This window comes from Diadema setosum, chromosome 20 (assembly GCF_964275005.1).
Source record: "Diadema setosum chromosome 20, eeDiaSeto1, whole genome shotgun sequence".
Lineage (NCBI taxonomy): Eukaryota > Metazoa > Echinodermata > Echinoidea > Diadematoida > Diadematidae > Diadema > Diadema setosum.
Window position 1 is genome coordinate 11,892,971 of NC_092704.1, and position 24,275 is coordinate 11,917,245.

At 36.3% G+C, this 24,275-nt stretch overlaps 1 protein-coding gene across 1 annotated transcript in view; it reads right to left on the reverse strand.

Moving 5' to 3' along the window:
* Nucleotides 1–19,715, reverse strand: part of LOC140243415 (uncharacterized) — a 129,298-nt gene extending 109,583 nt beyond the window's left edge. Inside the window, exons 1-11 of the mRNA XM_072323095.1 lie at nt 19,579–19,715; nt 17,277–17,429; nt 15,294–15,367; nt 14,581–14,667; nt 13,370–13,556; nt 11,828–11,967; nt 7,702–8,172; nt 6,500–6,625; nt 5,601–5,709; nt 3,608–3,880; nt 2,153–2,342 (exon numbers count right to left, since the gene is read on the reverse strand). Of these exons, the coding sequence (XP_072179196.1) occupies nt 2,153–2,342; nt 3,608–3,880; nt 5,601–5,709; nt 6,500–6,625; nt 7,702–8,172; nt 11,828–11,967; nt 13,370–13,556; nt 14,581–14,667; nt 15,294–15,367; nt 17,277–17,429; nt 19,579–19,715 (1,947 nt within the window). The remainder of the gene's footprint in view (nt 1–2,152; nt 2,343–3,607; nt 3,881–5,600; nt 5,710–6,499; nt 6,626–7,701; nt 8,173–11,827; nt 11,968–13,369; nt 13,557–14,580; nt 14,668–15,293; nt 15,368–17,276; nt 17,430–19,578) is intronic.
* Between the last annotated feature and the right edge of the window lie 4,560 nt (nt 19,716–24,275).

Here is a 24,275-nt window from a genome sequence, read left to right on the forward strand (position 1 = left end):
ACTCCGATTAATATTACATTTTTCAAATGATTTTGTCAGTTGACGATTAAAACGATAAATTTTAAGAAGTAATTTTCTTTCTTTTTTTTCTTGTGTTCGCTGATTACATTTCCCGTAGTATTAGCGAGACTGTAAACAGAATTATGTCTGACACCCCACTCCATTCACTTCCGTTTATTGGGCAATTGTAAATGAGCGCTATGTACCTCCTTTAGTAGACTTAGCACACTCTGGAGACACATGTATTATTTGATAGAAGATGACGTGACAGACTCCACGATTCAGCATTTTTTTTTTCCTGCATGTTTATTGTTCTTACTTATTCTATTGACAGTCGTTTCAAGTATTCCTTCCGAACTGTCCTCCTGATATTTGAATATCATTTCTAAAAATGCAAAAGCCTCACCCGTCAGGGAAGGTTTTTTTTTTTTTTTTTTTTTTTTTTTTTTTTTTTTTTGCCACGTAAGTGTAATCGCACACGTGGAACCAGAGGTGGCAGATAACAGAATTAAGGCATATCTAGTACACATCTTCTAGCTATGCATATACAGTCGACTCCCGTTATAACGATGTCCTCAGGACCGGGAGTTTTCTTTCGTCATATCAAAATTTCATTATAACTGAACAAATAAACAATAGAGAATACCGAGCCAGGCTAGTAAGCAGATTTGACCACATCCGGATTTAATCCGCTGACAAGCAAAAAATAAAAAAAAGAAAAAAAAAGAAAAAGAAAAAGAAAAAAAAGAGCGGATAGAGTTGGAGACTGAATTATTGCTTGGTTGTAACCGGGATTTCGTTACAACCGAGTGCGTTATAACGGGAGTGCACTGCAGCTATTTTTCTCGGACTGAAAATCATTTCAAACATTCGACTCAAAGAATGCACCATAATGAATTGTATTCCTAATTTTAAGTTTGAAAATACGAAAAGATCCACCTTTTGGGAGGGGGAGGATAATTATGCAGAGTTAGCATATGCTAACTCTGTGCTGTAGCTCTGCTCCCACGCTTGTTTCCTCCGAAAAATCCCCCCTCCAAAAAAAAAAAAAAAAAAGAAAGAAAGAAAGAAAGAAAAGAAAAACAAATCCTGCTCACGGCCATGCAGGAAACGAAACTCACTTCTTTGCTTAAAACTCTGCGAATTTAACTTATCTAAACTATCAACAAATCGATTTGACTTGTGAATATATAGACCGATACTATCGACACTTATGAATGTAATCCTATCCCCGTTTTCCACCTCCACTACCCAAAAATTTTGCATGTTTGTTTTGACTAAAAAACTATCTGTATCACTATAATTGTCTTTGGATTCTCATCAGCATAATTTTTCGCGGTATAGTTATCTTCACTTCGTATGGATGTTCCTGACTTGATGAGTTGTGTATTTTCGTGTCCACTTGATCATGTTTGTTTTCAAGATATGTTTCAAAATATTTGTATTTACTTGAATTACATTGAAATGTACTGAATTAAATTGAATTGAATTGAATTAAATTGAATTGAATTGAATTGAACTGAGTTTGAATTGAATAGAATAGAATGGAATAGAATATAATAAAATAAAATTGACTTGACTTGAATTGAAATGAATTGAATTGAGTATATAAATATAAGAACGACCCAAGTCCATGGAAGATCATTTCGAGTAAACTAAAAAAAACTTCATATCTTTTTTATTTGTCCAATAATATTCTATTTAACTGTGATGGGAAGGCAACATTGTATATACAAATTAGAACATATATTATTATGACAATTAACATTTACATTAATTGTGGAGAGGCCATTTTGTGTGGTGGACTTGGGTCGTTCTTTGATTCATATGGACTTGGGTCGTTCTTTGATTCATATACATGATATTCTGCTATAGAGATGGGAGAAGGATGAGAGAGGGCGCTATTATATGAATGTAAGAATGACCCAAGTCCTTCATTCTTACATTAATGTAAGATTTAACTCATTCATTTCAGGCACTTCCGGGGGTAATTGGGATTTATCAGTTACACACAAGATGAGTCCATGCATAAGCTACAATTTCCCATGTCAAACTAATAGTAGTGGCCAAAAATTGCACTTGGGTCGTTCTTATATTCATATACTCAATTGAATTGAATTAAATCGAATTGAATTGGAGTGAGATGAATTACCTTTCCTTTCAGCGAAGGATTGAGGAAGACATAAGCTGATGCTGACTTCACGCTCCAAAGGATTTGCATGCCGAAGTCGGTATCCATAATGAAGTAATACTCTGACAGTTTTCGCACCAGTACTCCTCCTTTGCTGGACGGGGAACTGACGACCTCTCCGTGGCGCAGAATGGTGCTGTCCTGTGTGATTCTGCACGGGGACAATGGTGGAGGATTTTGTAAACATTAGATATCTGTACAATATTATACGCTGTAACATGAAAATAGCTCATGACAATGAACTGACCCGCCCGAAACCAGACGACCGCTTTTTTAAAAATAATCTAATTTGTGCTTTATCATTTTTATTGTTTTCATGCAGAATATATAATCATTACGTCAAATTTCAACAAAAGTATGTCAGAATTACTTTTGTGACACACCATTCTCGTGATAAAGTCTTAAAAGGGTTTCAAATAAACAAAACTTACTCTCTAAAAAAAAATCCGGGTCAGAACTGCCCCGGAGAACTGACCCGGAACCGGGTCCGTTGGGGTCACATCCCGTTCCGGGTCAAAAATGACTTGAAATTTAGTCATAAAGACCCGGAATGGGGTCAACCTGACCCAATTCATGACTTTGAATGGTATTCCTTGTCATCTCTGACCCGGAACGGGGTGTGACCCCAACGGACCCTTTCCGGGTCAGTTCTGACCCGAATGTTTTTAGAGTGTACAGCTGGCAAAAATAAACATGCAGTGAGCTTTTTAAAAGAATTTAGAAAGTTGTTTAAATTAGAGTAATATTGTTGTACCTTCTAGGGAAGAATAGGCCATTATATACGGAATCTTCAGTTGCTAAAGGGTTAAGCCCACACATAGACACAGCTCACGCAACACTTCCGCGCTTACGTAAATATTCAGCTATCGAGATTATCATACGGCAGTGAAGTTGAAACTATTCAAAGAGAGTTACAGCTGCCAAGATTATTTTGTTTCACTGTTATTAACGGAAAAGATGACTTAACAGAAAATACGAAAGGTGAAAATATTGAGACATCAAGCAAATCAGGCATGCTGCTTATGGTACTAATGAAGACTGCAAAATACAAGCTTGGTTTTCAGCATGTCTCCTCTATTTCCTGCACTTTAATTCAAATTTCGACATCATCAGAAAGTGATGCGTAGTATTGTTAATTTCACACACTATTTTGTTTTCTTCGTTACTCCATTGTATTGATATTGTGTTATGTGTTTGTATTGATATTATGTTATGATGTGCTTGTAGGCCTTACATTTTGTATCGCTGGAAGTGAAATAAAATGAAATGAAATGAATTTCATATGCAACACACTAATACAAAGTATCTCGTCTAAACTTGGAACAAGCAGACAAACAAACAAACAAACAAACAAAGGACAATCAAACCTGTCACAGGATCAGTTAAGCAGTTAGACATTTGCTTGTGCGGACTTACGCATATGATGTTTTATTAGCACCCTCTCCCACGTCCAGACTGATTGCATTCAGGCAGTTTGCTGGATTGTCTTGCGAGCACTTGGTGGTGTCTATGGATACGTGGAAGGAGGGCACATCTCCCTCGGCTTCAACGCGGAGCAAAGTGTACTGGCACTTCGTGTAGACGTCGAACTTGAGGCCGTCGAATGTCTTAAAGTTGGAGCCACCGTAGATGGCGCACATTCCGTCGCACGGCACGTCTCTACAATCCCAGTCCCCGCTAACGCAAGTGCTATAGAAGGGTTAAAAGTAGTATAGCACATGCAGTTGGAGGGCTTAATAGTTCAATAGGTTCAGGAATGGTGGCAAATAACAACCATACCAATAGAAGTAATTCATGCGTGAAATTAAGGGATTTTAGACCTTTAGAAGTGATGTATTATTATATCACTCTAGTTTGTACGGTAATGAAAGACAACTAAAGAAAGTGTTGCAAAGGACGTAGAGGAATGTGCATGACAGGCGAGAGCGATCATAGCCCCGTTTCATAAAACTTACTATCAATAACAAGTTACGATATTTGTTGTAAGCTACTGAAACCCTTGCATCTGATTGGCTAAGAGCAAATTTGTTATGGAAATGTGGCAGTTGTTACCGTAACAGGTTTTATGAAACGGGATCTAAATCATTATTACCTAATTGTTGCTAGTGTAAACATGCGCAGACCACGAAATAAGACAAGGAGAACCATGAATAAAAAAACTCTTTTCATCCAAAAGCATTCACCAGATTTGGGGGGAAAAAAGGAAAAAAAGGAATCTAATTTCTCAGATCTCCCGTGGGAAGGTAGGCCCTATACAATTATTCGTTTTACTTCGCAAACTGAATGCGGTCTGACCTTCGACGCTATCGATTGTGTTAGATTTGTGCATTCGGAAAGCGAACACATGGTGATGGACTCTATTGTTCTCCAACGGAAACATAGAGCTGGAAAGTGTCAAATACTAAAAGAAAATATGTCTGAAACTCAGCAAAGGTTTGTTGTTCTTGTTGAGGTTATTTACGTACTTCATTTTTGGGTACGATTTGTGTACAGAAATGGCAACGCGCTGTCAGCTGGTATCCTGAAATACACGTTAGACTGAAATAGTCATCAGACGCTATTTGAATAAGTAGGGCCTACAATATACCTGAATGGAAAGCTACAAATCGCTATATCCATCATTACGCACCCCTGTGTGGTGTACAAGTATGTGCAGAGAACAATCGACACATAGTTAAAATAGGTATACATAAACGCGTGAGTGTCATTGATGTGTTGTGTGAGATTGTGTGTATGTGTGTCGGTGTGGATGTTTGGTTTTAGACATAAAAGAATAGGGATGTCTAGCAATGCATGACTATCCATCCATTTCCATCTTTTCAGTTTCATTAATTTTGTCGCATTACACATCATGCACACATTACGAATGTGAATATGCGTTCCGAGGACCTGCCTGTAGGTCTGCGTGTTGCGGAGATAGAAGAGAAGGAGAGAGATCGATATAGACGGGGGGGGGGGGGGGTGGGGGTACGTACTGGTAGAAAGGATTCATTTTGTTGTTTTCCGAAAAGTTGATTGTGAGCTTGAGATATTAAAGTAAAATACACGTAATCTCGCAGTGAATCTACTTTTGCAGCATGGCTGTAGCATAACCTAGTGTAAAAGCTAGCGGACAGATGCATGGCCGGCGCATAATACATAGGGATACATGGGTCTAACCACTTGGGCCCCCACCCACCATTTTTTTTTTCCGGAAGTGGTTCCAGAAAAATGTGTTTCCTTTTTTTTTTTCCTTTTTTTTTTTTTTTTTTTTGGGGGGGGGGGGGGTCGGTGGCTGATGAAACCAGGAAGAGACACCAGAAATATAAACTGTCAACACCCCCCCCCCCCCCCCCCCCATTGAAAGCGCGGTGCCAGCCCTGCGCAAAAGATGCAAAAACGTATGGCAGGCAAGATGTAAATTACGTACCATGTCTTGCAGGGAACATGGAACATGGCACCAACGGGCATTGCTAAATCTCTCCGCATACACGGACACTCTGTCTCCTTTTTACACGATTCGCCATCCCAGTATGTACCTGAAAAATAATTCAACACACATTCAACAATATCGGTTGCCAAGTTGATAGTAGAAACAAAGATCGGAAAAAGGAATTTCCTGAACAACAACAGACCAGTTTACACGAACATTCCTCCTTTCAAGTGTGATTCAATATTCCTAAAAAAGTCAACAATCACCTTTTTTACACTCCTGCCGAGGCAAAATCGGTTAATCATTGTCAATTACTGTGATTTCTGAGGCTCAGTGTGTAAGAAGTAAAATGATATTTGCAATAAATAGCAGCTACTTACGTGACAATGAAAATCAATTTGAAGCATCACTACTTAAAACATTTTTTACTGGGAATGATAATAACTATGATGAAAATCGCAATGATGATGACGAGGGTAAAAGTAATGGTGATAATAAAGATAACAATAAATATGATAAAATAAATGAACATGGCAGCGCTAGTTTTCAATAATGAGTAGTACACCTGTATGTTGATGGCATTACCAAGAAAGAAAAAAAAACAGCTTTGTTGTTCTACTTCTTGCCACTGTTAAATTTGATATTGATTATATCAAAGCTTTGCTCAGATATAAAAATCACAGCAATTATGATATTGATGGTGTTGACAATCATAATGCTGATTATAACACTACCATTTTGCAATAGATAATACAGTGTAATAGTGGTAGTATTCATAATGATAAAACTACCAACAAATACAGTGATAATCATCTTAGAAATAGCGATTAGAGAAATAAAACTTGCGGTAAAAACTTGCGGTAAAACTATCATGCAATAATCCGTGACGATCTTACCATTTGGACAGAAACAGCCTGGTACACAGGTCTCGGAGCATCCGTCGTTGATTTCTAGATTGAAGCACGTCCTCGGGCAAGCTGAACCACATTCCGTGAATGCCTTGTCGGACTCACATGGATAATCTGCGAGGAAATGTTGAAATTAATCTTAGGATGCTTTATTCTTTACACTTTGACAATTATATATTAAGTAACGCGTACGAAATAATTTTCCTGTTGAATTACCTATAACGCTTGTTTGTTAATTGAATGATTGGTTCGTTTAACTATTCATCAATTTGATCATTCTTCATTATATTTGCTCATCTATTTACCTAATTACTTAAGATTTCAGGATCTTAAATACTGTGTAAGTAATTCATCTTAACTTCCCAACGTAACAACCCCCAATTATAGTTTTCTCCAAATCACTTTAAGTAAAATAATCCTATTGTTGCTGTCACGATCGATTCTTCTTTCCATATAAAATGGTGCGTACAAAGGGAAAAGAGATATTAGGTATATATATAAAAAAAGAAATCCAAGCTCAATAAAACAGTATAAATGTTTTTAATGTTAAACCTGAGATTTCACTCCAGCATGAGGATTGTTTATGAATGTTTTTTATAGTTTGCTCGATTTTCTTCTCTGATTCTTCCATGTCTTCATAATGCATCTCTAAAATGTCCATGGACCTTGTGGATATACGTTAGTGTGTTTATCAGAAAGATTTTTTTTTTTTTTTTTTTTGGGGGGGGGGGGGGAAGGGGGATAAACGCTAACGCTAACCTTAACCGTAACCTAATCATCATCCAAACCCAAGCCCTAACCCTAACCCTAGCCCTAGCCCTAGCCCTTAACCCTTACCCTAACCACATGCATAAAGCTAGTACAATACACACTCCCCCCCCAAAAAAAAAAAAAAACAAAACAAAACAAAACAAAACAAAAAAAACAAAAACAAAAACAAAAACACAAAAAACACACAAAAAAAAAATCACAAAAAAACACAAAAAATAGTCTTTGCACCCAAACAAAGAGGTTCTTATCTTCTTTACATTGTGTCATTATCAAATTTTCTTTTAAAACGTCTTCCAGATCCGTGCAAACAGACTTACTAACAGATAAACAAACCAACCCTGGCATAATCATAACCTTCTTGGGGGAGGTAATAAAGAAAAGATCACCCAACTAGGAAAACAGCAACAAAGGGCACTCACGGCAGAAGTCTTCTCTCCTCCAGTCTATCACATAGCCATTCCTTGCGCACTCGTATGCATATTGCCCGAGTGAGTCGCAAGGGGTGCATGCGTCAACCTCTCTTCCACCATCCACGCATCCGCACATTTCGAACTGGCAAAGGTGCAGGAAGTGTTCGTATTTGACCGAGTTATTGCAGGCCGAGAACGGGTCCTCGTGAAGCGACCTACAAACCGCCTCGATTGCGATTTGAGTGTTGTTCGGCAGCCCCGAGCACGGGTGTTCGATCATCTCGTCGGTCAGGTCGCTGCAGGTGTTGCCGTCCGGATCGACTTCCATCTGCTCGCCGAATGACGCCAGGGAACCGACAACATCGTCGCTTGGGTCGAAGTCGAAGTTCCCGCACAACCCTCTCGCCTGCGGGTCATTGGCCGCACTGTCAGGGAGATGGATATTTACTGCCCCTTCACCGTTGTATGTTATCACGAAGCCTGTAAGGAGAAAGCATGTGTTGCATGGCGGTTGTTACTGTTATCCCTTTCTGTGCTATTGAGTCATGTGCACACATTTTAGACGCATATGTGTGGACAAGAAAGTAATGTTGCACGCAGAGAATTAAGTTTGTTTCTACTGCTCATCTGCAGCTGGTACGGCTATTACCATTATACCCGAAATGTCAATGACTGATAATAAATGGTGTATGAGTGCAGGAGCCTCTTACATTGTGTGTATTTTATACCACTGGACACTCTCATGGCGCCTAGCCTCTCGCAACAAAATGATTCTACTTCATAATTTTATCATCTTTTTTATGTTATTATGTTACTTTCCCTTCCTTAGTATTTTTTTTTGTCTTCTTCTTTCTCCCTTTTTCTGTTTCGAGAAATCATTATTCATTCCTTTCCTTCATGATCAAATTCCTGTTAGAATAAGGTTGGATAAAAATCACGCATAATCCATTCGGAATAATTTTTTGTAAGAAGGAGCGGGAAGGGGATAGGATGCCATAGGTCATTCACCTTTTCTAACCTTTTCCTAAACTATCTCTCTTTCACATTCATTCATTTTGCGTGCAGTTGACTACATATTATTTATATAATGTATTCTTCGTTACTGTTGCTGATACCCCAGTCAAATTAACCCTCATTGTATTATTGAACATGGGTAAAGTATTATAGTTATAGCTTACAAAGGCAATAATAATAATAATAAGCTTACTTGGAGGATAAATAACTTCGAGGAGAAGCTCTATGGGGCTCCAAGTGTTCGACAGTCAATTTCGTCACCAAATCAGTCATTTCGTCGACGAAATGACTGATTTCGTAACGAAATCGACAATGCAACATTTGGCTCCCCATAGAGCCTATTCTCGAAGTTAAGAATCACCTTCTGAACGTACAGTGTACATATACTCTGAAAACCGCGAGGGGGGGGGGGGGAGGGGGAGCGGGACCTCAGCACACATTGCGGACGTACGGTTATTCATCAGTCTTATTTTCCTGCGGTAAATTAATCTGAATTGAATTCTAAATTTAGATGAATTGGACTGCAATGAAGATATGTGGCACGATATGTGATATCAAAGGCATGAAACATTGCGTCTTCAACATCACTGCAGACGGACGAATGGTTTAATTTTAAGTTGCTCATACCAACATTACTAGTTGAGAGACAAATGTTTGTAATGACACCTATCTGAATTGCAGCAACATGTTTTTTGTTGCCTTTTTAGGTGATCCGAGTATCCTCTCGGATCACCTTCTGTATCTGTACGGATTCTTTGTTGGGTGTTCTTCTTCTTCTTCTTTCTTTATTTCTGGACAAATTTTGTGTATCGATTAGCTCAGAAAGTATTCTTCCTATCAATGTCAAAATTATACCATATATGTATCATGTCCCAAAGACGACGGGTCTAATAAAATCATAGTGATCAGTCGACCGTGACGTCACTATGACGTCATTATATGAAAACACATTCTCATTCATATCTCATTAATGGAATGGAACTTTTCAATGAGATTTACGTCACATATATTTCAATTATGCGGATTCTACTCATATTCTCAAAATTCATATTTTCTCTTAAAACGTGCGCGTACGCGCGCGTCGAAATATTTGTATGCTCCAATCGAGCTCAATTTTTTTTTTGCACACGTTTCAGACCATTTGGAGCATTTTTTGAAAAATTGAAAAAATTGGACGGACGCGTACGCGCGCGCACATATACGCACGCACAGCTCATATGCAATAGAAATTTCCCGTTTTTTCACACTTATCGGATGCCTGAAATGTCAAGGAATATTTCTACCAAGTTTCAAGTCAATCCGACTCAATATGACGTCATACGGACCCGTCAAAGTTGAAATTCCGCGCGCGCGTCAATGGTGATATACAGTCCAACAATGCCAAAAAACCGCCAATTTTGAATCCGATTTTACTCGTCAGGATGGACGGTGACCCCCCATTTTCTTTACATATTCTGAAAGCTGATGAGTTGTACATGTCATTTGATGGGTCAGCTATGCTGGAAAAATGATTAAAAGATATCAAATTTCTTAATAAAATAAAGAAAGTAAATTTTCAAAATGACGTCATCGAATTTCAAGTTCACTCAAGCGTATCACACTTATTCTTTTGTTGATTTTCGTCCAAATTTCAATATGTTGTAGCTTATTAAATGATCTTTCAGCCATATAAAAACAACATTTTTATTGGATGACGGCATCACCTCGTAAAAAGGGATTAAAAGTAACATTGTCAAATTTGACCAGTTTACGTGTTATCTCTATGAGAGTGCAGTTTTTCTGGAAATGAAAACTGACATGACTATCTTTATCGAGCACTAGCTCACTTATGCTTCGGTGAATTTCTCCCATATCCTAGTATGTTGTAGCTGAGACTTTGGGCTATCGTGACTGTGCCCTTCGTTTTTTCATACGGAGTCGGCATCACGTCCAAAAACTTGGTTGAAATTAAAGCTTATCTTCGATGTATTGAAATATTTCTTCCTTTCTGCAACTTTCTTTGCAATAACTCAAGAAAACACCCTATCACCACCATATTTCGCACATGTTTAGTTCATGTCACGTACATTATTTCACAAAATAACAACTACTTGATCAGACACCATCTTGGGTATGTAAATTAGGGTCAAAGGTCATACATATTTCATCCTGTATCTTAGTAAATACATGTCCTATCTTTCCCATATTTTGCACACATAAAGACCATGTTACAAGGATTATTTCACAAAATAACCACTTTTTGCTCAGATGCCATCTTGTCTGTGCAAAGTGGGGTCAAAAGTCATATGTACTTTTTATCTGTATCTTCGTTATGACGTGTTTTCTCTATGGGAGGGAATTTTTCTAGATAGGAAAGTTGACATGATTGTCTTTATCGAGCACTAGCTCACTTACCCTTCGGTGAATTTCTCCCAGATTTTAATATGTTGTAGCTGAGACTTTGCGCTATCAAAAGTGTGCCTTTGTTTTTTCATACGATGTCTGGATCATGTTAAAAAACTTGGTTGAAATTAAAGCTTATCTTCGATGTATTGAGATATTTTTCTTTCTGCAACTTTCTTTGTAATAACTCAAGAAAAACAGCCTCTATCACCCCCATATTTTGCACATGTTTAGTTCATGTCACGTACATTATTTCATAAAAAAACAACTACTTGATCGGACACCATCTTGGGTATGTAAATTAGGGTCAAAGGTCATAAATGTTTCATCCTGTATCTTGGTGAATACTTGTCCTATCTTTCCCATATTTTGCACACACAAAGACCATGTTACAAGAATCATTTCACACAATAACTACTTTTTGCTCAGATGCCATCTTTGGTGTGCAAAATGGGGTCAAAGGTCAAATATACTTCATTCTGTATCTTCGTTAGTGCACACGGAATTCGGTACCAAAGATGGCAGGTCTGACTCCCTTTTCTAAATGAGACTCCAAACATCACATGGCCAATGTATCCTCAACACAGATGAAACCTGTATGGTCATGCCTATTGGGATCAGGACTCAAATCATTGATTTCCCAATAGATCGGATCACCTAATTTGTCAGTGTTGACAAATTCCGTGTCTAGTTATTACCGTCTTTTCATACAGACAGATGCGTTTAAAGAGTGACTTACCGTCTTGCTCTTCAATCATGAGGAGCATTCCGGAGGCTCGAACAGTGATTGCACTGGTAGGGTAGAATGGAAGTAACTTTGGACGCGAGTTGAAATTCACCTGCTGGTTTTCCATGAGCTCTATGGAGATGTCGTCGTTCCTGTAGCAGAGATAAAATGGAATACTCTTGCTTGAGGACTTCAAAGATTAAGACAGACATAATAATAATCTTGAGACTTATAAAACCACTCAGCCTTGTCATGCATATCCGCCAAAATTAAGATCATATATGAACGCCATCATTATAATGTCAGCCTGATAAAGTTGCAGAAAGTAGAACCAATAAAGTAGAAAAATAAAACTGTCACTTCCACACAAATCAATACAGTATGTGCCCACAACTGCCCCCCCCAAAAAAAAAAATGCAATCGGATTTCCGCATTGATAACTTTCAATCTGATTAAACTGTCTGAATTCTATTTCAGGGTCAAAAATCTTATCTTTATCTTCCAGAAAAACCCTAAAATTGCATTTGGATTGATTCTCTATTTTTTAAGTTATCATTGCGGGGGGTCCCGTTGTATTTTTTTTTTAATTTTTTATATCTATTTTTTTGTTTTTTTTTGGGGGGGGGGGATCGGGGAGGGGGGGACATACGGTATATAATTCTTTGCCGGTCTTTAGCCCGAATCTGTAGGCTAAAGACGGATTAAGAGTTGAAATCCCCTATAGCTGGCGGAAATATTATATGAAACGGTGCAACAATGCAAAAAAATTTACACGAAGAGTAAACTAAACCTCTTTCTGGTATTGTTTAACCTATAATACGTGAGGGTCGGGACTAGGCAAAATGTGGTTACGGTTGCATCTATCAGTCAGTTCAATTCAAGTAGACATGTGCACAGAAAGGTCGAAAATAAGATTGCGTAGTTAGGTGAGGAGACCTAAAGATATTTGAAGTCAATTTCCCTATTTGACGTTCTACTTCCAGCCCATTAAATACTATTTTACCGACACAGATACACACAGGTAATTGCAAGGCAATGATGCTGCATTTTGGTGCAATTCTCCTCCCTCTTATTTGTACTGCATTGCTGATGATTAGAATAGTCATTATCGCCATTATCAACATAATGGAGGGGTCAGCATTCTACAAACAATGGTTTTTAAGAGTTCCCTCCGTTTCCGACAATTTTTTCTTGATGCCATTCAGTTACAGTTTGCCTATTCCATTCCCTTAGACTTTGTTAAAAAAAAATTAAAGAAAAGAAAAAAAGAGAAAGAAATGAGCTGCATTGATTTCGCTTGTATATGTAAATGTCACATTGTTCGTTATACTTTTTTATGAAAGGAAAGGAATGGAAAGGAAATGTAATTATTGATCCTCATTGATTTTCATTCTCTGTCATTACTTTTTTTATCGTCATTATCATTGACATCGTCCTAAGAAAAAGGAAGAGATGACGAAACAGATATACATAAACGAATGATGTCGAAAGGACTAAGAAAGAGGCTGGGTACAAACAATGACTGATGATATACTTGCACATGAGCAAACTCACAAGAGCGTGACGATGGGCGGACGGGCTGATGTGTCGATGGTGATCGTATAGCTCTCGAATTGGAAGAGCGTGTATACACATTCTCCAGGATAGTTGTATGTGTGACCGTCGAACGTTCGCACTTGACCTCCAGAGCCGTAGTGACAAGTGTTAACGGCTTCTTCTGAAGGGTCTGCGTCCTGCTGGTCTGTGGCATATTAAACAACACAAAAAGAACCATAATGATATGTCAATCATATCACCTTGAGAAGAATATGTTTTCGAGATTCATGTCATTTTTGCTTTGCTTTTCAGTGAGTATTCGTTTTGATGTCATTCCTGTAATAGTCTTACTGACCGTTGAAAGACATACTAGTAACAGAAATTAGCGAGCTTTAGATCTACGACGCTGCTGTTTACGCCTCCTCCCGGAAGGGACACTTGGAACAACTGTTTGCGCATGTGCAGAACATCTGTCCTGTCAAGCGGTGATGTACGAACATTTTGTAGGTGTGTTTGCTTCAGTGTTAGTCAGACATAATAACATCATCGAAACAAGAAAGAAGTAAATATCTATGTAAGTATAATTATATTTATATTCGTAATACTGATACAGTTACATGTGAAAAGTTTGACACAAATACAACTTTTCCAGTTATACCACCTTACATAACAATGCTTGGATATTCTCGAAGTTATGATTAAGAATATCCATATTTCCTTATAATTCTCTTTCTTTTAGCACCTTCAATAGCAAATATCTCAATTTAAAGGGATCGTACAGTTTTGGTTGAGGCTTAACTTCAGGTTTTTATCACTTTTGGTGAGATAGTAAGAAACCTCTTATGAAATATGAAAGAGCATGTAATTCTATGAGGATTTCAACGTTTATTTGATGAAAATTGATTTTGAAATGGCTGAGATATCCAAAACAGAGCGATCCTAATAAAGTGTGGGACCCACATTTTATTATGATCGTTTTGTTTTACTTTGTTTTTGGATGTTTCAGCTATTCCAAACCCGATTTTCATCAAATAAACTTTGAATTCCTCTTAGAATGGTATGCTCTGTACTATTTCATAAGTGTTTTCTTGGTATCTCGCAAAAAAGTTAAAGCCCAATTTTCATCTTCACCAATACTGTACCATCCCTTTAACAATAACGTAGATGAGTTCAAATTCTTCATATGCATGACGTATTATATATATTTTTCCTTCTTCGTTTATTCTTACCGCATGCTACACCGGAGAACCCGTAGTTGCACTTGCACAAGTTGGGAGATTCGCAATTCCCGTTCTGGCAAGGTGGGTCACACTCCGCTGCATTCGTACATTAAAATAGGGTGCAGAAATGAACAAAAATGCCGGTAACGATTCAAAATGTATGGGAACTATGCCTATGATCATGTGAAAAAAGTCACCCCAAGGTGTATATATATCTATCTATATCTATATATATATATATATATATATATATATATATCCTAGATTTATTTGTACATCTAAGGTTCATATCGCCAAAGAGAGTGACATACACATCATCATTGCTGAAGAATGAATAGTAATTTGAGGAGGACGGGCCAGCATTGCCCAGTTTATTTTTTTTTTTTTTCAGATTGTGTCGTACTGACTTCCATATCATGTGCTGGACGTATTGGGAATATTGGATTGACTTAATCGTAATAAGCTAATGACGGAACTTGAACAGAATTATGTTCCATTTGTTTCTTTGGTCTTCTCAATAATCACATGGATCGGACAAATAAAAAATATCAAATATATATTATGTTGACTGCCTCCCTATGATTTGACATGCACAGGGACATAAACAGATAAGGTCTGGACATCAATTTAGTGGCAAGTGTGTCATAAAAGGATATAGGATATAGGAACAGTCAGATATACACGAAAAACAGTGCGGTGAGAGCATTCTGTCTTATACTTACGTTCGCAGCTTGGCCCAGAGTAACCGTCACAGCAAACATCAATTATTTGCGTGCTGCCTTCAGTCGTCACTTCCCTGAAAAAAATGTACAGAATATAGTAATAGTGATAATGATAGTAGTAATAGTAATAGTAATAGTAATAGTAATAGTAATAGTAATACTAATACTAATACTAATACTAATACTAATACTAATACTAACACTAATACTAATACTAACACTAATACTAATACTAATACTTTGAATGCAGAAATAAATCAAATCAAAATTTAAAAAAGAATTAAAATGAAAAAAATACTAATACTAATACTAATACTAATACTAATACTAATACTAATCTAATACTAATACTAATACTAATACTAATGCTTATACTAGTACACGGTAATAGTAATAAGTATGATTACATTGTTATTATTACCACTATTACCATGTATATTATTACGATTACTTTTTATTATCATTACTATTATTATTTTTGTTGTTTTTTTGTTGTTGTTTTGTTATTGTTACCATGACAATAATTAAACCCATTTCTATTTCGCAATCTGTTTGGTAAAACTATTCAAATGCGCATGTGAATTAGGAGAAGGAGAAAAGTACAATATGCTACGGACAATCACAAGCTTGTGTTCCTGGGCTATATAAGAGGTCTACTGTATGCTTTTGTGAAAAGAACTGTTTTCAGGCAGCGCTAGCTTTGGTCTCAATGTTTGCAAAGAACGGATATGAACGGGTAACTGATTCCATGGTTCAGCAGCCGAAAATGCTCGGTCCCAAAGCGATGAGTTTATTCTCGGAATTACAATAAACATTTCATAACGAGCGTCCTTCATATCGTGAATGTAACAAGGTAAAAAAAAAACCAAACAAACTTGCAATGCTACTGCCGCTGACAACTGCAATGATGCCAATCCGAACGGTACTATAAGTAACATGATGTTATATATAATGAAAAAAAAAAATGATGACTCCTTCTTGTAAGTAGTATTTCATAACCTATTAAGTATCAATGTAAATCACAACAAATTATACACACTACATTTTGTTTTGAAATATCATTTTTTAAACTTCTCATTCTCTACCGAAGTAAACTCACTCCTGCTTAGTAATTTGCAGGAAAAAAACAACAACAAAACCTATAAATATCATGGTGAATTGTCACCAGTAACATACCAAAAATTACTACCGTTTATAACAACATGAATCATTTTGTAGTCCACGTTTAAAATTCTTATCATCTCGTTTGTGTGTGTTTTTTTTCGGAATCATTCTTTTAACCCAAGTTTGTTTTATGGCTACTAACATTACACGGAGGCAAATGTGTACAATGTATATCAAGCAAAACTGAATGTCGTATTTCAATTAGGCAATGTACGATAGTACAGTTGTTGATGGTTTCTTCAAATGGCCACGAGCCCGCAAGTTCACGTGCTATTGATTTAGCCCTCCAAAAGAGAACTGGATCTTGTAAACGACCCATTCCCTGTACGTGTTAAATGACCTCCGATTGACGACTATTCAAGCAGATGTTGAAGCTAGAAATCGAACAAGGACAATGTCGGGTATGACGCAAGAGAAAATTTATTTTCATGTCCAGGAATCGGGGGGGGGGGGGGGGTCTGTCGTATATCAGCAACAAATACATAGGTTTACACGATAAAAAAAGTTTGATAATTCTTATTATTCCACATCATCCGTTATGTATTTCTTTGAAGAAGAAGAAGAAGAAGAAGAAGAAAGCAAGCCCTTGAATTATGTATACAACTTAGGTAGTATACAAATCCGAAAAGGCTCGAATATTGTCAAGCTTTCTTGATCTCTCAGAAGGCGGGCAAGCGATCGAACATTATGAACTATGCTGAAATTAATCCAATCGCGTCTTTTTTTTTTTGTACAGGTCATTCCCCCTCCACCAAGAGCGGGGGGGGGGGGGGCATCCCCCCCCCCCCCCCCCGATTTACGCCCATGTATAGAGTGTACCTCATAACTTCACACGTATCGCCGTATTCTTTCTCCGGTATCTCGCCAGGTTGGAGGTCCGAGCACCGTATTATCAGTAACCGCATTTCTGTGCTCGGCTCAGTTTCCACCGTTTGCGTGCACCACGCGTCTGGGTCCTTGTACAGAAGTCCGCTGCGTTAAAAAAAAACAAAAACAAAAAACATGATATACAATTATTCAATAAAATAGTCATAATAGTATCGTGATATAATGATAACACTGAAGAAAACGATCATGCAAAGTACCCAACAACAGCAACAGCATTATCTCACTATCGACATTTCATAATCATTTTGACACAGCACACATTTTCGCTGTGATGGAAAATCGCTTTCGACTTGACTATTTCAAGGAAATAGGTAGAATACGAAGTTGGGGTTCTTTGTATTTGAAGTATGTTTGAAGACGGCAACTTAGATTGAAGATTCTAACTTCTGTGAAATCAAAACATGGAATTAAGACTGATACCATCATAATACGTGAATCTACACTCTCAAGACTGTACTGGGAGATATCGATGCATGGATAAGTCGCCATCAAGATAACATTTCACATTAATGGTGGTAAGAAGAACACTTCCAACCATCCACATCCAGTTTCGACTTGGTCTTCTGATTCGACTTTGATATTTGTTATACAACGTGTTGCTGGTTGAGTGAATTATGTATTGATAACTTCACTAAACTTCTTGAAAAATCTGAATGTTTTTACGGCAAAGAAAAAAGGCAGAAAGTCTATACTGATGCTATTGACTTCATCCCTTTACCACAACTTATATTTTTCCCCTCAAAATGTGAGGACATTCTTCCAATCATTGAATCATCTCTTCTGCAAAACATCTTATTTACAGAACAATTTACGAAAATACGCGTATAGGTATCTTCAGGTTCTACTCATGTGATGTATGGAGAAATGAGTCTTTTTTCGAAAGCAGATACTGTGACAGTGATGCACACATACCGTAATGTTGTTTACATGTGCAATGACAATGAAGACGCAAAACGATGTTTTGTTTGTGTGTGTGTGTGTGTGTGTGTGTGTGTGTGTGTGTTCTCTGTGTGTGTATGTGAAATTGAAAATGATTAAATAATTTAAATGGTTGGAATCACTTAAGTCAGTAATGAATAGTGTGTTAGCAATGTGTGTTTGCACGAATACTGGCACAACAACGAATATGGTTTGGTGTGCTAAATGTGTGCATCCTACCTCTTTAGTGATTGTGTCTATTTGCTAAAAAAAAAAATGCACTCAGCTACAATCATTTCAGCACATAAATTGTACGTAAAAAGACAAAGCTTATCCTGTTTTTACTCCTCCGCTTACTTTCCAAGACTACAACTGGCTTGTCCCCCAGTTGTGATGATACAGTGAATCTTCCGTCAAGATCATAAATATTCATATATATATCATATATTATACATATCTGCCATTGCCTTGACAAAGCCCTATGGGGGAAAATTCGTCAAAACTACGTCTCTCGCGGAGTTTTCATATTAAACTACTGTTGTGAATCAATACTTTTTTTTTTTTAACTCCGAGCAGAAACCTATTGCTGTTATTCATTTATATATGTATATATATATATATACATATATATATATATATATATATATGCGTGTGTGTGTGTTTGTATCAAAATAAAGAGTTTGGATAAAAAAATAGATAAATGCAATTTCGAGTTTTAGGTAGGTCATCATCAAAGAAGGAAAAAGTAAATCTTTTCAACGACACTGCACCTCTAATATGAAATAAACTGTTTTGCAGATATCATCAAGATTGCCACTTGTTTCTTCATTATTAGATTCTTTTTTTTTTCCCATCAGCTTTCATCTCACATTTTTCAATTTCTCAAAGTCATTTTGCCTCTGACGAAGATTATGGTAGGATCGAAAGCTCATGCCCCTTTTGGCTCCAATTTACTTCATTGGCTCGCCACTATTGGATAAGCTGCTTTTAGCAGTCATTTTTGCTACGTTTCTAAATTTTGAAGAAATTAGTACATCTATTATGCATTTAAACCCTTCAAAACATGATTTCATTCTGGTACGAGAGGGGTTATCCCAGGAACATTAAAGACACACAATATAATTACACCTGCCGCACTAACACTATAGTGAATGATAGTAAATAGCAATGACACACAAACCTGATGCTTGATACTTGTTCTTGGGATGTTTTTACTTGTTATCATGGTTAATTATATTTAAAACTAAAAAAACCCAAACAACCAAGAGGTATACAAAGTACTACAACTTTTTTTATGCTGAAAATTTGTTATTACCTGCAGTGGTGGGTCGTTGAGAGGAAAATAACCAAGGCAATGAAGATATGCGGCGAAGGCGTCTGGCGCGCCATGGTTCGCCCGAATTTTCGCTGTCGTCGTCTGCAGATAGAAGTCCTTATCGATGTAGATAACATGCACGCTTTGAAAAATCCTCTCTGGCTTTCAAAATCGCGATGGACCCTTCGCGCTGGGATCGCGATATATTTTGCTCTAGCTCTTAGCGAGGCCAGAAGTCTTACTGGTGCGCTTGCGAAACGATCAGGCCTCTTCTCTGTTCTTTTATTGCTGACGCCTCGCTGTTGATTGTATCGATTTTTCACGAGTAAGCAAAGCAGATCAAGCCAATCAGAGAAGACCAAAGGAATTCTACATGCACCGGAAGCTTTAACCAAAATGTCATTCTTCATACCTAGACTTATTTCGGGACTTTTAAAGGGGATGGCTAGTAACTGATCAGTGGGAATCAGTGGGAAATGCTAGGGGATGATAGTTCCAATCCTTGTGGGATTCATTTAAGAGTACATTATTTATCTATTTTGTGTGAAAGTTATTTGCTTCAGAATGGTCTCATATTCAAGTAATGTGCAGTTTAATGTTTCCAGGTTAGCATGCCTGTACAGTGACGGGGCATTTAACTGCACATTACTTGAATATGAGACCATTCTGAAGCAAATAATTTTCACATAACAGTATATATATAATGTACTCTTAAATGAATCCCACAAGGATTGGAACAATCATCCCCCAGCATCCCTACTGATTCCCACTGATCAGTTGCTAGCCATCCCCTTTAATGAAAAAAAAAAAAAAAACAGCAATCGTGTCCGGTACATTAATTATGTAAACACACATATAGAAGGTAAAAAGAAAGAAAGAAAATAGAACAAAGTTAATACAGTAATGCATTCTTGTAAATGATATTATATGCTTATACCTTTTGGAAATAAGAAATGATTAAATGTAAACATATCAATTTTATAAGTCTGAGATATTCGAGATTCAATGTGCTAAAAAAAGAAAAAACCAAGCAAATATTACCCCAAAAATATGCCATGATATTTAGAATATCTTAGAAAATATGTCTTGTTAAGAAGCGAGTGCAATATCATTGAAAAACATTTATTTTTTGTTTGTTTATTTGATGATAAACTTGCTTTACAAATTTGAAAATACCGTGTTTCTCTTCATTCAGCTTACATACAGCGTATATCAGAAAATTCATACTACGTTCCCACTTAGCAATTTCCAGAGTAGTTAGAAAAATGAGGAGAAAATCCATGCGTTTATATCATTCATTACTTATAAAAGTCGAATATTGTTGGCTAAGTTATCGAGACATGTGAATAAACACAACCAAAGATCTTTTTTATGATATTCTTCATTCGAATTTCGTTCGATATCACGAATTCACAATCAAACGAATACACACAGGAATCTTATGTAGATTCATACAAACTAACAAAAAACCTACAACCATGATAACAATACAAAACAGAAGACATATGTTTTACAATACAAAATTTACAACGCTATGAGAGTGCATATATATGTATATATAATATATATAATATATATATAATATATATATATATATACATACATACATATATATATCATATATATATATATATATATATATATATATACATGAAATATACATATGTATGTACATATACATATATTTGTATACACAAACAGGAAGTTTGAATATTTCATCGTAGTTCATAAAATGTTTAAACATTTCAATATTTCTACCAGATTGAAATAACGTGATACTTTGAATGCAGTTATATTTTCTTTCAAAGAAATTGGCATGATTTTCATCAATAGTATGAATTTAAGTTGCTTAAATTTCACTCGAAACGAGAGAGCTAAAGGAACTTTGTGCTATACCTAATTTTTGACATTTTTTTATTTGTATAGTCGTTGAAAGCGTATGATATCAAACGAATAGCGCATCATAATCACTGTACATGTAATTTGTATCTCTTTCTACCTGTACCACTGGTTTTTTCTCAGTTGGTTTCTTAAGTGTGTTTTTACTGAAAGATTGAAAAGAGAACACATGAGGGGCTTCCACATAATTTAAGTGAAACGACTGTTTTCTAGTCTAAGGAAACAGAGGGAGAGATTCCATAAAAAAAAAACACACAAAAAAAACAAACTCTACGAGGGTCATGTAAATAGCATCACGAATATGATCCGTGACAGTCTATAATCAATGCCTTCATTTAAAGTGGACTTAAACCCAGCACATATTTTTGAAGTGCACATCGACGTCATTTTTGCATTAACCCGTTGAGGACGGTTTAGTTTTGCTACAACACGCATTTCTCATAGACGCTTGCCCGAGTATACTCGGGACTCGTCCTCAACTTTACTCATTCTTTCAAAGAACGAGTAAAAACAGATTTTTTTTTCTTAAATCAACATTTGATAGAAAATACAAAAGAATTAGATGCTTTACCTCTCCAGTGTATGTTGTGATTTTGCATTATGTAATATTGATATTGATATTGATATTGATATGTATATATATATATATATATATATATATATATATATATAATGGAAACAATAATGTTATTCATCATATTCTTCCAAAGATGACAGAGGCGTACGGTACGAGTATCAGCATCACCCCACTATATATATATATATATATATATATATGAAGTGTTTGTTCGCAAAAACCGATAAGTCCATATTTGCCAAATGGAGATATTTGCTATTAAAGGTAAAGAAAAATAAAGAAAATAATAAGAAATTTTTTGCTTCTTTTGACCACAACTTCAAAAATGTACCTTTATATGTAGTGACCAATATATCATTTAAAAGGTATTATTTTGTACTTTATGACAGAGACTGTACTTCAAAATCTTCAAAAATGGACATCGGTTTTTGCGAACAAACTCTTCATATATATATATATATATATATATATATATATATATATATATATATATACATAATGCAAAATCACAACATACAATTTTTCTTGCTGTTATTATCATTATCTACAGTAATAATAGTAATAGCTTCAACATTGCCATCATCATCAAAGCTATCATTACCGCTGTTTTAACATCAGTCATTTTATAAGAAGTGATGAAAAAGCAGGTGGTACGTTGTTTTTTCTTTATAAGTCTACTTTGAAGGTTTTACAACACTACACAAAAATTGATGCAAAGGATACATTAGCAAGCTTTATTTGTAATTATGATTACAATGAAAAATCAGGCCCATATCTGTATCGTCTCACTTTCAAGATTACATGTAACATTTTTTAATCATGTGCATAATCATTATGTCATTACATTGACGGGGTTAAAAATTGAAGCATGTCATGAATGGGGAAATACGTGGACTAGAATACTTTGATTTCTTTTGTTTTGCTGTTTTCCTTATTTTTTTTCTCAAAATACTTTATTTATGCAGCGCACATTGCTTTACCTGTATATTTGTTGTTTCTTAATTTTGTAATTAGTATAAGATGATTGCACAAAGGCAAACAAACACACACACGTTTTGGACAGTGTATCCTAGCCTTTTACAAAATATATTTTCCTGTTTTTGTTAATAAAATACTTTAGTTAACTGCAAATAAACATGTTGCAATGCAACGAGTTTTGGAATCTGTTAAGCCATTTGATTTTAATACTGAGCTCTTGACCGTCGTACACATCAAGAAAGTACTACTTTAAAGCCACAAAAGAAAGGACTATAAAAACGGAAAGTCATACGTTGTTGGCATGCCTTGTGTATTTGATTGTGACATATTTGCTCCGCCGCTGCAGTTGGCTGTATTTGCCATCATTGATTTTTAGAAATCAATTATTGAGAAATAAATTTAGAGCCCTCGGAAAAAAGGTAAGATCCATCACGCAATAACGTTGACAGGGGATAATTTATTTGTTAAAGCAAAAGTTCTTGTATTTACCAAAGAACAGAAGTACAAGTAATTCCAGAAAGGTAAAAAAAAAAAAGTTTATATCAATGCGCTGTTTGAAGGATAACAACCTTGGGAAGGATGTACGTAGAAGGCACCAGGTCATATCATTTCTGACATCACGAAAAAACTTGACAGTGAATTCCCTTAGTACATGATCTGTCCTCTCCTTTGCCTAAATGAAGCGAAAAAAAAAAGACATGGGTGCGTGCGTTCAGTCTGATAGAGGACAAAACATCAGCATTTTGAAAAAAAAAAAAAAAAAAACGCTTGGCATTTCAAGGTTGCAACCAAAATTAGTGTTGTGACCCAATTTCGACGTAATTTGCATCCTTGCTTATTCAACAATATGGCGTAAGAACGTTATCAAATCAGCAGCATTCGTCCTTATTTCGCAACAGTGTGAAACAACGGGTTCGATATGGACACCAGGCTTACTATGGCTATGATGGCTCACGAGGGGAAAATCACTTTCCGTATTGAATGACTACTAGTAAGATAAAACGTTATTTTCCAGTAAAAGAAAACTAACCTTCTCCAACACTGCGATGCACGGAGTTTACTTGCCGAATGCAGGAGAGCAGTATAATTGTTCTTTAGAAACGAAAAGACTTATTCTGAAACGCCGGTCCACCACAGTTGTTGTAGGCCCAACTGTGTTTGGCGTTATTTTCCTTACACTGTATTTCACTTAAGGTTTATGGACTTTGCATTATATACTTTTCAAATTCCCAAACGTTTACGA